The following is an 18662-nucleotide window of genomic DNA, read 5'->3' as shown; positions in this document are numbered from 1 at the left end:
CCCGACGGGTGCCTGTCCTTTTTCTTTCTGTCTTTTTTTTTGGCCCCCTCTTGGAAATGCGTTCGTGGCTTCATCGGTGCCTTTTGCTATGCGCGGCGTGGTTTTGGGGAAGCTTTGGTCTCACGGAAGGCTTTGAGCCGCCCCCTCCTTTTGATCAGGCAGTTCTGAGGACACCCACGGCAGCGGGTTTTTCGCCTGGACGATGAGTTCAATGTTTTCGGGGCCGCCGCCCAGTTTGCGCCAAATAGGGACCCCTAGTGGCGGCGAGGAGCACGGCAGGCTTTTTGGTTACGCCCGAAGGTTTCGATACAGGCACAATACGATAATAATTCGGTTTAGCCCCCCCCCTCCCCCCCTTTACTACTACACTAAGAGGATGCGGAGCCTGCAAGGGGCATAAACGGAGTGGCACCGTTTTGTAGCAGCATCAGTTGCGAGACTGGATTCCAATACCGAGAGCGTGAAAAGCCCAACACGGTTTGAAGGAACGCAAAAGCAGAGAAACGAGGGCATAATTCAATTTAATAAACGTTGGACTCGTATTTGCTTCTTAGTCTTTCTTTTCAAATTTATTTTTTTTAATTTTTTTTTACAGATGGTATCGTATGATGCGCTTCCTTAAAAGACCATGCGGTCCTTTTAATGTACGCAGCAGTATCGATAGGCAACATAATTGCACTAGGGCAAATAACGTTATCTTCAAATTTAAGTCTGTCGGTGGAAAAGAGCCAGATTGTGTAAATCTCCAGATACAACAAAGCAAGTATTCTGCAAAGGAGCCGCCGAAGTCATACATTGTAAACGACACACATTCAGCTTTGCTTATATAGGCCATTTTCACCGAGGTTGGGTATTTCTGCTCTTTACATTCTTCTGTAAAAGAGGAAAAAAATGACACAAAGCTAAGCATATTAATCTTGTATCAATTACTCGTTGCCTCTAATATGGCTGTAAAGTAATCAGGAAAGGTGTATGACTAGCTTTTATTATTGGTTCCTCCATCACCGTCTAAGATCACATTTCTTAAGTCCTTCTAAGCTGATTTATCTAAGTAGTGTAGGAAGTTAGCACCCACCCCTCTCCTAGAAAAACGAGATATTTTAGGAAATATTAAAAGGGCAGAATATTTACCCTAAAAGGGAGGCAGAAACTCAGCCCCACCACCACCACCTTTGTCAATGGGCCAGTCTATTCTACATAAAAAAGATCTACCTCCTTCAGGCAGAGCCATAGTAGGAATCCCAAAGCCCTTTCATTGCATCATCACCCAGCAAGGCTCAACCAAGCTTGGGACTTAGGACAGCCTACAGAATTGCCCTTGCATGGCCCTATGGAAGTCTGACAACCAATCAGAATACAAGCTCAAATTCAAAAGCCCAGAGAGGGTATAAAAAACTCAAGTACTCTCTGCATCTCTTCCCTTTTTTTTCTCTTCACCCAAGATCTTGAAGGCATGTGATCTTGTCCATCATTAAAATCATCTTTCCAAGCCACCACCATGTTTCCAGTGTCTTTCTTCCCCACTTGGAACTGAACCCAGAAGGACATTTCTTCCAACACTAGTTATTAACTTTAAGGGGTCTGCTACTCTCAATCCATGTAGAACAAAGCTATAAAACAAAATAATAATAATAATACCTGTAACTTGCAGTATTTCTTAGCAAGATCAACATTTGTCCGTCCTTTCTGAAATGGGTAGGCCCATAAAATTGAATTCCAATGATGCCCCATTTTCCTTACACCTTCCAAAAGATAGCCTATTTCTTCTGAAGTAAAATCTTTCCTGATTCTCCTTTTCTTTAAAGTTGTTGTAGACCTATTCGATAGAGTTTCAGTATTCTGTATACTGCAGTATTCAGTATTCTGCAACAGTAATCAAAACAGCACACCAAGAGTTTTAAGTATAAGCCCTTTCAACAAAGAACCCTATCGTGTTAGAATTGATACCCAGATATTAATATACAAAACGTTGATATTAGGTGTCCATTACCTCCTCTTCAAGTGGATGATTTTCACTCAGGTGCTGGTTTTGAAGGCTATAATTCTGTTCCATTGTTTGGTTCTTAGAATGTGCATCACATTGAAAATTTGCTGTTTGAAACAAAACATTGTTTATTCAGAGTTTCTGAAAATTACCGCAGAATGGGGCTAAAGTAGATAGTACTACCAGGGATAAAGATTCCTTAACACACCTAACTCTTTCATACTTGTTGAGCTTCTCTTGCAGCTGAATCTCCGGTGATCGTAATTACAATTATATGCAGAAGTATTCTTGTTAACCATAATGGATCTTCTCAATTTCCTTTTATATTCCATCTCAGATTCAAGAATAATTTTGTGTTGTTCGCACAGATATTGACAAGATTGTAGAGTCTTGCTAAAGTTTCGGCTGTTTAAGGAAAGTCTTCCTATTCTACAACCTGAGAATATAATATTATATGAATAAAATGTTACAGGTGCAAGACATTAAATTATTTAATAGTTCTTATTTTATGCTTGAACCACATTGTGATAAATGCATCGCTAAATCTAGAAAAATCAATCAATCTACCGATACATTGCCCTACAAGTAAATTATATCCTCATAAAAAAGCTCAAAGGAGGACTTTTCTGCTAGGCAAGGAAGGAGCCAAGTTATATAGTAGCAAACCCACTCCATCCCAAACAAAAGGATAATATTGGTACATAGCCAAAGGGACGGCAGTCCCAGAAAATTGTACTGATTATTCATGCTATCTTACTATACCCATGTTAACATGGCTAGCCCTCCTAACAATTTTCATGACTTTGGATAGGCTGGCTAACTGGCTGGCTGAAATGGTATTTGGGGTATCACTACTGTTTAATTCAGTGGGACTTCCTTTTGAACAGAAAAATCTATGAGCATATTTAAATATTTTTTTTAATTACCTGAACATCTGAGATCTCTTATTTTAGGGGGAACAGTCTGAATATGGCCCATTCCTCTGCTTGGGTTCTTTGGATATTGTAGCTCTTTGAAAAATAAAATATCTAATATGAAATACATTAATCAATGGATGTATTTACTTTTATATATTAGCACTGTATTTAAAAAGAATTAAACTGAAATGCTGTAATACATGCCAACATATATAAAAACTAATTGCCAATTAACATTTCCAGATTAAATTTTTGATCTATCAATTTAATCATTAACTCGGTTATACTAGTTTCCTGTGTATGATGCAGCAACACAGGGCTTACATTGTTAATATTTAGTTTACATATTGATTCTTCAAAAGATTGTTTAAAAAAATTAGAATCATATTTTCAATATAAAGCAAACTTATTATTGTTGTAATAATATTCTATACATACTTAACTCTTTTGAGTAGCAAATCACAGAATGTAACTGTGTATCTTTTGTATCCTTACAAAAAAAATATAATTTCCAAAAATCAAACTCAAATTAAATTATTTTGATACATTATATCTACCTGAATGTTGAATCTTTTGCATTGGGCTTTTTACTACAAAATCTGGTTTCTTAAAAACAAATTCACTGAAAAGATTAAAAGAGTATTATTGAGAATTTTAGTTTAGAGATTTGACAGATGCCTCAAAAGTACCACTATCGCACCACTAACTAAGGAACGTACAGTTTTAATTCATGGGTATCCACAGCCGAGTCTGTCAAACGGTAAAACCAATGTTGTACTTTTGTGCCACAAACTCCATCTCATTTGTACACCAATATAACACCATGACACACATGCACAAAGTGGGCAGGACTTACATTGTGACAACACAGTATTGCTTTGTCACTCTGATCAATTTGAGGTTTTAAATTCAAACTCAAATTTGGAAAATTCTCCCACCCTATAATTAATTTATTATTGATCTGTGAGGAAAAATTCACAGAATAGCACACATTATTCCTGTATGTAGCATTATCTAGAAGTCATGAATTATTTTTTTTTTTTTTTTTTTTATTGAAAGAGTTTTAAAAAAAAACAAAAACATTTTCCCCCTTTTTTCCCCCTCCCTCCCAAAAAAAAACAAAAAACAAAACATCCCCCTCCCTCCCCCACCCCCGGCTTCCCGGGTCAATCACAAGGTAAAGTCCAATCCAAATAACCACATCCAAAGCTTTTCGTCAAGTCATGAATTATTATGAACGATACAAATTGATTTCTATCTTTGAGAGAAACATTTAGATAACAAAGTTTCCCATACAATTTAGGGTAAAATTCTAGGCTGGTCAGGATTCATCCCAAAACTTAAAATGGAATTACGTAGTATAAGATAAAACGTAAAATAACTGGTCTATCCTAAGCAAAACTAAATCTGGAAGCAACCCAATATGGAATTTCCATCTGAAAATCTGATTTATTATTAAGAACAAACTAACAAGCCAGCTTTAGATAGAAGATCCTAGGTACAGTACCTTGCTTGGGCATCACCTTTCCTAAAATCATGAAAACTGTTTTTATTTGTAATATAAGCTTTATTTATGCTGGGTGTTGTCGTTTTTTCAGCTGCATAAAGAAGATTATTGTGATCATTTTGAGCGAGTGAAGCATCAGTTGAATTCCAAATGGCAGGCTTCAGTTGTTCTTTACTAGAACAAATCTTTTCAATTTTAGAAGTATTCCGCACTTTAGAAATAGTATTTTGTAGTGGGCATTTCATTTCTGAATATATTTTGCTGTTCTCTGAAGGGTGCTTGCTGGAATTTGTTCGACGAAGTTGGGTCATAGCCTGCAGAAACTTTTCTTGAGGGGTATCCTCATCAATTAACATTTCTCTTCTGATACTTTCCTATGTTTAAAAACAGTAGGGAAACAAATGCATAGACAAAAAACAAAGCTGCAGGATAGGGACAGGCCCAACATGACTGTAGACGTTAAACAGAACTAAGCAAACATTACACCTTCTGTTTGACTATAAGAACAACAGGAAAGCCACTGAAAAACTGCTTTCAAAAAAGCTCATATGGATATACAGTAATCCATTAATTTAGTACCATGACTGAATATTTATCTCAGCAGTAACTACTTTCAAGAAATCAAACCTATATGTAAAAGAATACCCAAAATAGCTAGAAGGGGCCATCAAGGACTGACTAACAGGGGAATGGAATTTCATTCCATTTATTTTTAAAATTATTAATTCCAAGAATTGAAAGACTGGAATAAAATAATACAATTAGATTCTACTGAGAATGTCAGGAGAGGCTTTCTGATTTTGATAGATTTCCTTAATTACTAAGAGAGAGAGAGAGAGAAAGGAAGGAAGGAAGGAAGGAAGGAAGGAAGGAAGGAAGGAAGGAAGGAAGGAAGGAAGGAAGGAAGGAAGGAAAGAAAGAAAGAAAGAAAGAAAGAAAGAAAGAAAGAAAGAAAGAAAGAAAGAAAGAAAGAAAGAAAGAAAGAGAAAGGGGGAAAAAACCAAACCTCTTGTTCATTTTCAAGCCCTGTGATTCTGTATAAAATTTGCTTTGCTTCATTCCAATAATCTTCAAGAATCCTTTCTTTGTTCTGCCAATCTACTTCCAATATTCTTCTTTCATCCTCTTGGAACAAATGCTGATTCATCTTCGCCGACAATTTTTCAGCTTGTGAAAAAGAATAGAAACAATTGTTTCACAGAAATAAAGATCTATATTTTAAATATTAAAGACTTAATACATTACATCCATCACCATCTCATCTCAACATATTTAAGGTTTGATTTGTATCAAATAAAATATTTAATTCACACAAGAAACTGCCTAAATGACCAAAATGGGTTGTTTACTAGCAGTTTCTTGATCCGAGCATCTCAGGATGAAATCATCTTCTCCAATCACCTGTTAACAGTGGTGTCCCCCAAGGCAGAGTTTTAGGACCCACTGTTGTGTCTGCGCCCCCTGAGCCGGGCCCCCTGCCAGAAAGTGACTCAGAAAGTGAGGGGGAAGGATCATCAGGACTTACCTCTGGAGCACCGGCTTCCCTGGCTCAGCTCCAGGAGCCAGAGACAGGCCAGTTGGAGGAGATAACGAGGCCTCCGTCCCCTGACTCTTTCCCCCCCCAAGGCCGTGCCTCCAGACCCAGCTGATGGCAATCAGGCCTGGCTGGACCCTAGGTTTCGTAGGCAGGAGAGGCGGGAACAACAGAAGCAAGGGTGGGGCAGGCCTAGGAAGTGCTGAGTCATGGAGCCACACCCCACAGGATATAAAGGCAGCAAGGGCTGCTATACCACTTTGTAGGAAGCAAATCAACTGCTTAGAGGGAGAATTAGAGCTGAAGTCCTGTTTGTTCCTGGTTTCCTGGTTGACTCATCGGCATCAAGAGAGATAACAGAAACACTTTTTTTTAAAATTTGCATTTATATCCCGCCCTTCTCCGAAGACTCAGAGCGGCTTACACTATGTCAAGCAATAGTCTTCATCCATTTGTATATTATATACAAAGTCAACTTATTGCCCCCAACAATCTGAGTCCTCATTTTACCTACCTTATAAAGGATGGAAGGCTGAGTCAACCTTGGGCCTGGTGGGACTTGAACCTGCAGTAATTGCAAGCAGCTGCTGTTAATAACAGACTGTCTTACCAGTCTGAGCCACCAGAGGCCCTTACCAGTCTGAGCCACTTGGCATACGCTCACTAGTTTGCTGCCAGAGCTGATAGTTGCCGGCTAATTATGTCATTGCTAGTGTCTCCCGGACTGCGAAGGGGGACAGATCACCCACACTCTTTATACTTTATATAAATAACCTTTGTGATCATATTATAAGCAACTGTATTCTCTTCACTGATGATGTAAAACTATTCAACACTACTGACAATGCTGCTACTCTACAAAAAGACCTTGACTATGTGTCAGAATGATCAAACAATTGGCAACTCCAAATCTCAACCAACAAATGTCTTACACATTGGCGAAAAAAATCAGAACACAAAATACAAGCTGGACGGATATGATGTAACAAGACAACCCTCACTCTGTCAAAGACCTTGGAGTACTCATCTCAAATGATCTAAGTGCCAGAGCTCACTGTAACAGCATTGCTAAAAAAGCATTAAGAGTTGTTAACCTAATCTTGTGTAGCTTCTTCTCCAGTAATATTGAACTGCAAACTAGGGCATACAAAACTTTTGCCAGACCAATTCTTGAATAAAGCTCATCTGTCTAGAACCCACGCTGCATATTGGACATTAATACAATTGAATGAGTCCAGAGATATTTCACCAGAAGAGTCCTCCACTCTTCTGCTAGCAACAAAATATTTTATGCCACCAGACTCGGGATTTTGGGCTTAGACAATTTAGAACTTTGCCGTCTTCAATCTGACCTAAGCATAGTACATAAAATCATCTGCTACGATGTCCTACCAGCCAATGAATACTTCAGCTTCAACCAAAACAATACAAGAGCACACAATAGATAGAAACTCATGATAAACCGATCCAAACTAGACTGCAGAAAATACAACTTCAGTAACAGAACTGTCAACACCTGGAATGCATTACCTTACTCTGTGGTTTCTTCCCAAAACCCCCAAAATTTTAACCTTAGACTGTCTGCTGTAGACCTCACCCCATTCCTAAGAGGTCTGGAAGGGGCATGCATAACCACACCGGCGTGCCTACCGTTCCTGTCCTAATGTTTTCTTTTATGCATATCCTTTACATATATTTATAATTATGTTTACACTTGTATCTGTCATAAAATACATGCTTGACAAAATAAATAAATAAATAATAGTTTTAGCATATAATAAAACTGAGGACTGAGGACATCACATTAGATGCCACTAGGAGAATTTTAGAAACATTTGTTAATTTATAGCACTACTTTCACACAAAAAAACCCATTCTCAATCACAAAATTAAACTTATTATAAAATGATACTTTACAATCTATATATTGGAAGACAATCTAACAAATACCATTAGTTTCAACCTAAAGAACTGATTTTGCAACAGGTTCATATACTGATCACTTGGATACAGTTGTTACTTCTGAATTTAGCCAAGCAAGTGACTATGTAGATGCCTGTCGAAGTGATTTTAAATACAGAAATCAAAATAATGATAATCTTACTCATCTGTTTGCAGTTTTGCAACACAAAGGTGGCAGCTTTATTTAGTTCATCATCCTGCGTTTCAGTTAGTGCTTGAATCATAAGTGGAAGGCCATTGTTCTTAACCAGAGCATATTGATTTTCCTCTAAAAAAAATCAGCCTCAGTAAACATATTTGTTCAAATTAAGATCATCTGAAAACATCTTTACAAGAAAAAGCAATTGATTCTGAGTTTTTCAGCACAACTTTGCTTAATCAGAAACATGTGATCTCATTTACTTCAAAACTCAAAACTATCAGTAAGGTCTAAAATTTAAAGTCACATCTTGCTATCGCTGCCAACTTGCCATCAGCAGTTTATTGTTAGGATATATCATAAACTCAAGAACTTATATTAGCTTAGAACTACAATAGTTATTTTGAAAAAAATTTAATCCAAAAAATTATCCTAAAAGATAGTTACATACACATCAACCAATATATATTATTGAAGGTGTTTTATGGACCACTAAATTGCAGTTTATGGCTTCTGTTGCACAAATTTAGCTACTTTTAATTTATTTAATATGCCATTTTAAACTAACTGTAGCATACTATTATGTGTAAACACAGTCAGTAGTAGTTCAAAGCAGGGGTGGGCTGCTGGGGTTCGCAGGGGTTTGGGAGAACCTCTAGCTAAGATTCTGTGCAATTCGTAGAACCCCCAAATCCCACTCCTGGTTGGCCCCGCCCCACCCACCCCTCCCAGGAGTCTCCTTGTGGCCAGTTTTGGATGCAAGGGGCGCACGGAGGCTTGGGGAGGATGAAAAACAGGCCTACCGGAAGTTCAGGAAGGCCCCATTTCCGGCCTCCGGAGCCTGGAGAGGCCATTTTTGCCCTCCCGGAGAAACGCAGAAACGCACACAAACCCCGCCATGATGCAGGAGGCCAACTAGGCCACACCCACCATGGCAATGTCCATCCAGCAACCGGGCACAGATCCCCTTGCCAAAATTTTTGAAGCCCACCCCTGGTTCAAAGTACACAGTACATATTTTGGCAGAGATCAGACATGAGAATGACCCCTATGATTCCATAGTTGTAAAGCTAACTAAAAAGCACAATTTCTAGATATTATCGAATTCTATTTGTGTCTGCTCAGAACTTCTCCCTCAGATAAACGCACGCACAATTAAAAATTGCCCCATTTAGGGCATAAAGTTCTATTAAATTGTTGGAATGACTTCATACATATATTTTATTGGACTCACATCACTAGGAACTTCCAATGTTTTATTTTGGCTGATTTTTCCATTTAGATGAAAGCCAAATGCAACTTGAAAAATCAGACATAGATTAGTCTATCAATATCAGGCTTGGTCATTCTTGTTTATCGTTATAAACTACGTGTTGAAATTCGAATGTGGTCTGCACCTCAAAGCAGCATTCACTACCCTCAAGTAAATAATATATAATTAAGAATCTTACCACAGACTTCTGTACAATGTCCAAGAGTAAGTATAATGCTGAATCGCTCTCCTGAGTCCAAAATGTTGTAAGAAAGCAGTTTCAGTAGATTAGGCACAATGTTATACTTTGGTAAATGAATGCCAACTGCAGCTGCAAACGCAAAACAGTTTTTTAAAAATGCCTCTTTAGGTATGCAATAGAATGAAACCATATACAAAGCTGTACATTTAGAAGAGTTGTGCATTTAGAAGAACTTTCTGGATCATTGCTTCCAGTTTTTTCAAACTTTCTCTCTGGAGCAAATGTTACTATCTGTGCACAGTAGCCATGATAAACACAAGGATATAGCAATAGCAATAGCACTTAGACTTACTATATATACCGCTTTACAGAGCTTTACAGCCCTCTCTAAGTGGTTTACAGAGTCAGCCTCTTGCCCCCAACAATCTGGTCCTCTTTTTACCCACCTAGGAAGGATGGAAAGCTGAGTCATTCTTGAGCCTGGCGAAATTCGATCTACCAAATTGCAGGCAGCCTTCAGTACTGCACTCTAACCACTGCACCACCATGGCTCATATAAGGTGAAAATACAGATAGTCCTCAACTTACCACCAAATAGTGAGACCAAAACTTCCATTGTGATGTAAAGTGGTCAAGAAGTGAATTATACCTGCCATTATGACATTTTTGTTGCCATAGTCATTAAGCGAATGGCTTAATGTGGTTGTTAAGTGGATGCATGATCATTAAATAAACCAGCTTCTATTGCTTGTCAGAAGCCAGCTGGAAGGTTGTAAATGACAATCACATAACCCTGAGAAGCTGCAACTGTCATAAATACCGTATTTTTCAGAGTATAAGGTGCACCTGAGTATAAGTTTAGTTATAGTTTTTGGGGAGGAAAATAAGAAAAAACCTGATTGGCAGGTGGATTGGCCTCACGGAATACCCCCCAATCAGAGGTGAATTTTAGCAACAGGTTCCTTGGTTGTGAGCTGTGAGCCTTGCTTGTTTTGGCTTTTTTTCCCTGAAAACTTTTTTCCTGCCTCTGAAAGCTTTTGAAGCTCTAAAACAGAGCTTCAGAAAAAAAGCCTCTGAAGCTCTGTTTGGAGCTTTTTTCCTGAAACTCCGTTTCTGATGCTTTTTTCAGCCGTTGAAACCTCCTTCTGAGAAGCTGGGCAGGGCTACATTCAGAGTATAAGACGCACCCAGATTTTCACCCTCTTTTTTGGGGGTGAAAAGGTGCGGCTTATACTCTGAAAAATATGGTACATACTGGTTGCCAAGTGCCAAAATAGACCATGTGACCATGAGGATGCTACCATGGTCGTAAGTGTGAAGACCTGTTGTCACTTTTTTCAGTGCTGTTGTAACTGTGACGGGTCTCTAAATGAACAGTTGAAGGATTATCTGTACGTTGAAGGAGATCTGGGAGACTTTCAGCTCTCTTATGCCTCTTACAGCATTCCTAATGTAGCTAAGTCTTTCAAGCACATTTGCAATTGTTTCAGAGAAAGTCAGAAAGCAAAACAGATCCTAGCAATAAGATCAACAGATAAGATTATCTGTTATTATTAAGACAATGAATTGAATATAAACCTACACACAGAACACACTATGCAGTAAGTTTACGAACAGAAACTACTTACCATTATTAGCAATGCAGGCATCTAATGTTTTTGTCACCACTACAGCAAGTTTTATATTTGCATTGTTCCCCAATGAACCGTGTATCAGTTTGAGAAGAAGCTCATCCATAACAGCTAATCCTCCAATAGAAATAAAAAAAATCTGTGTTCTTGCTTGAAAAAAAAAACCCCAAACAATAAACAATTACCAGATTGCTTTAAGATAAAGATGTTTAAGTTTAAGACATTATAAAGTTAAACAGATTTGGAGAGGGGAGCAATATTTAATTAGATCTTTGATTATGTTAAAGCAGATAAATAAAACAAAATCCTGAAACAAAATCTCTAAAGGAATTTCAAATAAACTCAGTTGTAACTGCATTTATAAGTGAGATAGGTGAACAAGTTCAAAATGTGCAACTGATGTACACAAAACTAGTTTATTCCATAGCTTCACACAAAAGATTCATAAAACAAGTACAATGGGTAACTGTAAGAAATATTGATGTTCTTATATGACCTTAAATTTTTAAGATTTAAATCTTAAAAATTTAGATTTCTAAATAACTATTTTCCAAATAACTCATGTTTGGCTTGCACAACGCATCAAATCATGCCTTTTGTAGCCTTTAAATCTCCTTTTTGCTATTCCTAATCCCCTTCAATGACACTGCCAAATTTTGGATTTCACTATTTTTAGAAAGGAAATGGAAACTGTAGCATTAACCTAAAACCAACCTAATATGAGAAAGAAAAATCATACAATTAAACCAAAAAAAAGGAAAGGAAAATATATGCCAGCTTTGCTGCATAGACTACACCACATCATCACTTTGCTTATTGCAAACTTCATCCTCTCAAAATCACATTAGAGTTTCTGTCACACATCGGGACATTCTATCTCTTTTCTGCCTACTTAATGCTCCACTGAATAAACATTTTCATAGTGTGTATTTTTAGATACTTACAATTATTTGCAACGGTGAGCCCAATGAATGAACATATTGGACAAATTATCTCAGCCTTCATACTACTTTGCAGCCAATCTTTTGCATATGGGAAAACCAAACTACAGGCTTTCTGATTTTCCTCTGGAAGGGAACAAAATGTGCATTGAACACTAGCCATTTGTCATCCCCTCCCACCTATATTTTCAGAAGAAGAAGAAGAAGAAGAAGAAGAAGAAGAAGAAGAAGAAGAAGAAGAAGAAGAAGAAGAAGAAGAAGAAGAAGAAGAAGAAGAAGAAGAAGAAGAAGAAGAAGAAGAAGAAGAAGAAGAAGAAGAAGAAGAAGAAGAAGAAGAACAACAACAACAACAACAACAACAACAACAACAACAACAATAACAACTTGATAAACTAATTACCATTCTGAGGATTGTTGACACATGCACAAAGATTACTACAAACTGAGGACCACAGATGATACTGATCAATTTTATGATCGAAAAGGTTCATTTGAGATTCTGAAGGAATTACTCTGTTCAAGAAAATAGATGGCATATAATGAAAAAAGTCATTTAGGTCTATGAAAATTACTTTTTAATTGAATTTTTGGGGGGTTCATTTACCTGAATAACTGTAGCAGAGTATCAAGGCATCCAGATTCTCTCACATGTGTTTGTCCACTGTCTATATTTTTAAATAACATTTTTTTAAAAAATAAATAGAACAAATATTAACCAACTAATAATGAAATCTAATGTGTGTTTACAAATTTTCAACGTATTACCTAAAATAAACTAGGATTTCTGATTCATACCAATGAGTCCCAATTAGATGGGAACTACTCTTAGTAAACCTCATATTGTTAAGTGAGGACTGCCTCTATATGTGTTTGAATAATTTCTTTATACATAGAGAAGAAGAAAAATCTTACTATTATTTGAAACCAGCACCAGTAAGACATATACAGACATTCTTTTCAAATTCATTCTTGAATCCTTATTAGTTAAAAATGTACGAAGATCCTTAAATAATTCAGCTGTGCATAACATCTGTTGGCAGAACACTAAAAAAATATATATAAAATGAATAAGACTATATTGCATCACATTAATTGATAAATACAATTGAATTTCCTGATAATTATGCATAATTGCCCCCAATAACCCAGATTGTTGGGGGGAAATATTATGGCATTGTAAACCACCAGAGAGTACTTTTAAACACTATGGGACAGTATATAAGTCTAAGTGCTAGTATTATTGCTGTAATTGAGCAAATATAGGAACTATAACCACTGTTCTCACCTACCTAATGGAACTTACTTTTCAGAAATATGGCTAGAACTACCAGAACATTATAATGGTAGCTTTGGGAACATAAAATATTTTAATTTATTCAAGTGCAGAAATTATACCCAATTTTTGTTGAACTTTACATTTAAGTTCAGAGTGCAACATTATACACACTCTCTTGAGAGTAGTTCTAAGTTGATAAGAATAGGATTGTATTCTAAGAGTGTTTTCAGTGAGATTTAGGGAGCCTATTTTGATGGGAGTGCAAGTAAATGAATAGAATAGAATAGAATAGAATAGAATAGAATAGAATAGAATAGAATAGAATTCTTTATTGGCCAAGTGAGATTGGACACACAAGGAATTTGCCTTAGGTGTATATGCTCTCAGTGTACATAAGGAGAATAAAATACATTCATCAAGAATAAAGAAAAGTTCATAGCAACCATGACTCCAAGTGCTTATTTCATTTATGCATCTCTTTATTAACATTTGCAAAATCAGTTATGAGTTTCAAGGTGCATTGATATTAAATCAACCAGAATGATGAAGTATTTTCGTAGCATTCGCTCAATATTTACGTTCTTTAATTTTCCTTCCATGGAAAACAAAAGCTGACATTTAAACATCTGGTGATGTTTAAAATATAGCTGGCTCACCATCTTCTGCCACTCCATCTGAGCTACTGTTACATAGAGATTTCCTTAATAAAATTATTTTTCAGGTGATCAGATTTTAGATAAACAGTAAAATATTTCTAAATGCAGAGTTTATTATACTGATCTTCAAAAATGGATCAATAAAAACACAGGATTCTGTAAATACATGAAAAAATGATATAATGAGAATGAAATTGTGCCTTACCGTTATTCTCAGCTAAACCTCCTAATGTAAATAAAGCAGCTTCTTGAACCAAACTGTGCACTTGTGACTTTGCAAGATTCCATACAAACATCAAACCACCTATTTCTCTAAAATAATCACAGGCAGCACCTGTAGCAAAAACAGATCCGGTGAATAACAGAACAATGTTTTAAAATAACATTTATTTCCATACTAATAATCCCAATGAACAAAACAAACCCAACAGACCTACAGTTGTAAAACTCAGTAGCTTACTGTTTTGTTGACAAACCGAATAAATAGTAACCAAGGCTTCTTTTTGAGAAGCTGGATGGTCCATTTGATACTTAAGACATTCAAGGAGTAAATTCAGATCCGTTTTCATATCTGAAAGGATAAAACAATAATTTCAGAATATTTAGAATCCTTTTTTTTTAAAAGTTGTCAATGGTAGAATCTTGTCACCTGTAACAGCCAATTGCACTAATGTTAAGAGTGCCAACAATATTCCAAACAATTATTAGTGTATTGAGTAGACTTTTTTTAAAATAAATGGGAACAGCTGTTGTTAATCCATGTCCTTTATCTACATGGAATTTGAACTTGGGTTTGCATTCACAAATACCAGAAAAAGAATTCTTTCCAAAGTTGTGAATACACAGAGCAGATTTAATACCATCCTTTAATGCAGCGATGGGTAAGCTTTTTGCCGTCGCGTGCCAAAAGTGGGGGAGTGCAGGGGGTTGTGCATGTGCGTGCCCACACCCATAATTCAATGTGCCCCGCCCCCCCATGCATGTGTGTGCAACCTCCCCTGCACTCCCCCTGCTTTTGGCAAGCCTAGTAGGCCCATTTTTCACCCTCCCTAGGCTCCAGAGGCTTTCTTGGAGCCTGGGGAGGGCAAAAATAGCCTTCCCCACCCCCACCCCCCACCCCCGAGGCCCTCCAGAGGCCGGTAACGGCCCGTTTGCCGACTTCCAGTGTGTTTGGAAGACCCAAAAATCAGCTGGCTTGTGTGCGCTTGCATGCCGGTGCTGAGCTAAGGCAACGCTCGCATGCCTACTGATATGGCTCCGCGTGCCACCATAGGATCGCCATCATGGCTTTAATATATTATTGTCTATGCCAATCTTACCACAATTGATTGTCTGTTCTTTTCCATTTTCCATTTTGATTGTATTTTTTTCTCAGCTTTTATCTATAATAAAAAAAGGTGGAAGAGAAATAAAACACAAGTAATTTCTTCATTAGAAATAAAAAATTAGGGAAAATGTTATACAAAATATATTCACTTTACCTAATTTTCTTATCGTTTCTATCCCAATTCTCAGTATAGGATACAAAATTAAATATCCAACACTTCCCTTCTAGACAGATAGAGTAGCTTTACAAAACACCCAGGCTTGGTCTGGGGATCTGCAGTCCAAAATGTCAAAATGGAGGTATTAAAAAAACAGGTGGATCTGGTACCTGGAATTTTATGCTTCATTATTAGCATATTAAAAACGCAATATTAGCATTTTTAACATGCTAGCCCAGGCCTCTTTTCTAATTTTAAAAAAGCATTTTTTTCCCTTCGTATTCAAGACCATTTCTTTTGGTATGCAAGAACTTGCCTTTTCAACAATTCAACAACAGAAATCCTTAAATACACTTGCAAGATGCAAACCTGGCTGGAAAAGGGAATAATTTAATTTATAGTTTAACCCATAAAGTTGCCACTTCTGGATTGTTACCTAGAACCAATGTTTTCTATTGATCAATTCTCACATATAATCCATATCTTTGTTTGTCTAATGTATCGCATATACCAAATATATGTATAAATTGTCTCTGTCCCTTATAAAAAGACTTGACCCTCCTCCTTAATAAATGCTTTTTACTTTGCCTGAATTACTCGGGGATTGGCCTTTTCAGGTAGGCGAAAAAGTTCCTTTGCAAAGATTAAAAAGCGTTTTGTCTCTCAGATTCAGAGAATGGGTCCTCCATTCCATCCCATACAGGGGGCCTGCATTTCAAGGCAACAAAGTCAAGATGGCAGCATAAAAAAACAAAACAAAAAAAAAACAGTTCAAACTTCAAAGGGCAATATTGCAGCCGCCATCTTGACTTTTTTGACACACACCCCGGACTGGATTATAAACGAATGAAGCTCCAATCAAGCAGCCATATTAGGGCATCGCACGCGAATCCAGTAAATGGGGGTCTGTCAGCCCTCTTTTTAACGGAAAACGTCTTCCTTGGTTTCTTGGAAGAATAAAAATAGATAGCTGAAGTCCAAACCATACACTTTTTCCACTTTTTTAAAACGACATTTAGAGATGTTCGATGCCATCCAGTTAAAAAAACAGGATGAGACTGAATCAGTTCTGAGAATATCTTCAATCAGAATTGAGGGCCCGACTTTCCCTCAGGGAAAATGGGACGCTTTTCCAAAATCGTCACATAAATAAGTGGCGCCAAGCCCCCCCCTCCCCAAAAAAGACACCTCTAGGGCAGGGGTCTCCAACCTTGGTAACTTTAAACCTGGAGGACTTCAACTCCCAGAATACCCCAGCCAGCTTTGCTGGCTGGGGAATTCTGGGAGTTGAAGTCCTCCAGGTTTAAAGTTACCAAAGTTGGAGAGCCCTGCTGTAGGTACCCCAAAGGAGAATTTTATTCATGTCTCTTCCCATTAGTGCCTTATTTTACACAGGCCTTCAATGCCGTGGGTTGTTTTGAAGGTCATTTGTACCAAATTTCTTTAAAATGAACACATTTCCGCCACTTGCATGTGCAAACATCCCTCTCCCGCCAAGCTGCCTACATCATTCCATAGCAGCCCACCCCACCAGGTGCCCACCAGATAAACTGGAACTAGAAGTCCCAGCATGCTTAGCTCAGCACCCGCTGCTCCGCTGGCTCGGAGGGAGCTCAAACCAGGAAGCTAATGATAAATCACTTTCAAATTTGCCTCTGGTCTTGGCTGAATCTGCACTGCCAGCATTAGCTGTGTGTGTGGGGCCTTTACAAGTCTGAATATTTCATCTCTTTCTTGTTGCCCCCGTGTAAAATTTGTGCAGTTTTTTTTTTCCTGGAGGGGAAACGATGATGGCATATCCTTTTCCTACCCAAGTTATAAGAAACACAAAACAGCTACCTGGGATGTTCCCACTACATAATAAGCGCAGTGAGGATGCAACTTTACCTCCTGCACTGGTAATCCTCAATTTATGACCACAATTGGGACCTAATTTTCTTTTACCAATGACCCATAATGTCCTTTCGAAGGTAGATTATCCAATTTTCAAATTCAGGTGTGCAGCTACTAACTGGATGAAAAAAAATCTAGTGAAAATACACACACACACACACACACACACACACACGTCTCAAATTGAGTGCTTCCATTTGGCCCAAAGCATTGTTCTAGTGACAGAATAAGAGATTATCAACCATGATTTTGTACTGAAATGTTCTGTTTCCAGGGCTTGCTTTTCTCAAAATATAAATAAGACTTGCATGACCCATTAAAAATGTTTGTTGTATAAAGATACATAGTGGAATGGAGAAGGTGGATTGACTACATTCAAAATAAATACCAGACTTAGAAATATCAAATAACTTTTGAGTGAACAGACTGCAAGAATTATATTTATATTTATCTGTATGTAAAAGGAGAGTTAAGGTCCTAGGGGAGGATGAGAGTTTATGGATAGTTAGCATATGTTTAGCTTATGATTGTTAGTTGTTTGTTATACCCTGTATTTTGCTCTGGGAAGGGGGGGGGAGGGGGGAGGTTGGGGGAGGGGGAGGGAGGGGAGATATTTGTTAAAATTTTGTAAAACTTTTTCAATTAAAAAAAATGTTTGTTGTATGTAACCCTTACCACTATATCACAGTGTCGTGAATTCTTTTCCAAAATGTTTTACATTTTCTTAATGGTTGAAAGACGCATTCACAATATTGAGAATAACACGCATATTATAGTCAGTGGGATGTAGAATTTAGACCACAGTTTGTATCGTAGAGGAAAAACTGGGCAGTGATTTTTGTCAGTTCCATTCCACTGCAGCAAAGTATCTCCAAAAGCTGTTCTAAGCATTGTGAAAACCTCCAGAACAATATGCAAAAAGATAATGGTGTCAGCAATGGAAAGGAAAAATCAGTTTAAAAATTGCTGCCTTTTTCTTCACCAGTAGCTTTCAATGAATGCCAATCCTCTTTGTGAACCAATCTTTTCATGGAGTATATCTGTATATTGCAAGAAACTGTCTCTTACGAAAATCTAACACATTGCACTTAATACCACTGCACATTTGCTTCAAACAGTAATTTATTTAGCACAATGTTTAAAAATACTTTCCTGAGCCCTGTAAACCAGCCAATGTTTTTTGTGAAGAACAAAATTACTTCCAACCACCTCTCCTCACAAATATATAAATATATAAAATATGGGAAATCAGTGTAGGTAATCTGGCCATATTTTGAAGAAGCC

General features: G+C 37.4%; 1 protein-coding gene across 1 annotated transcript; it reads right to left on the bottom strand.

Moving 5' to 3' along the window:
- Positions 1-561: 561 nt before the first annotated feature.
- Positions 562-18535, bottom strand: TERB1 (telomere repeat binding bouquet formation protein 1). Its single transcript, XM_058155225.1, has 19 exons — positions 18054-18535; positions 15321-15383; positions 14462-14572; positions 14207-14335; positions 12982-13113; positions 12674-12734; positions 12470-12582; positions 12073-12195; positions 11126-11278; positions 9495-9626; positions 8047-8172; positions 5415-5575; positions 4409-4782; positions 3459-3523; positions 2911-2994; positions 2193-2420; positions 1991-2091; positions 1639-1863; positions 562-873 (listed from the first exon to the last, which is right to left on the bottom strand). Exons 2-19 carry the CDS (start codon positions 15352-15354, stop codon positions 838-840), a joined length of 2388 nt encoding a protein of 795 aa, XP_058011208.1. The 5' UTR covers positions 15355-15383; positions 18054-18535; the 3' UTR covers positions 562-837.
- Positions 18536-18662: the final 127 nt, after the last annotated feature.

Source organism: Ahaetulla prasina, chromosome 12, assembly GCF_028640845.1.
Source record: "Ahaetulla prasina isolate Xishuangbanna chromosome 12, ASM2864084v1, whole genome shotgun sequence".
In the NCBI taxonomy this organism is placed as follows: Eukaryota; Metazoa; Chordata; class Lepidosauria; order Squamata; family Colubridae; genus Ahaetulla; species Ahaetulla prasina.
Note: the sequence above shows the minus strand (reverse complement) of the source record. Positions and strands in the feature narration are given on the sequence as shown.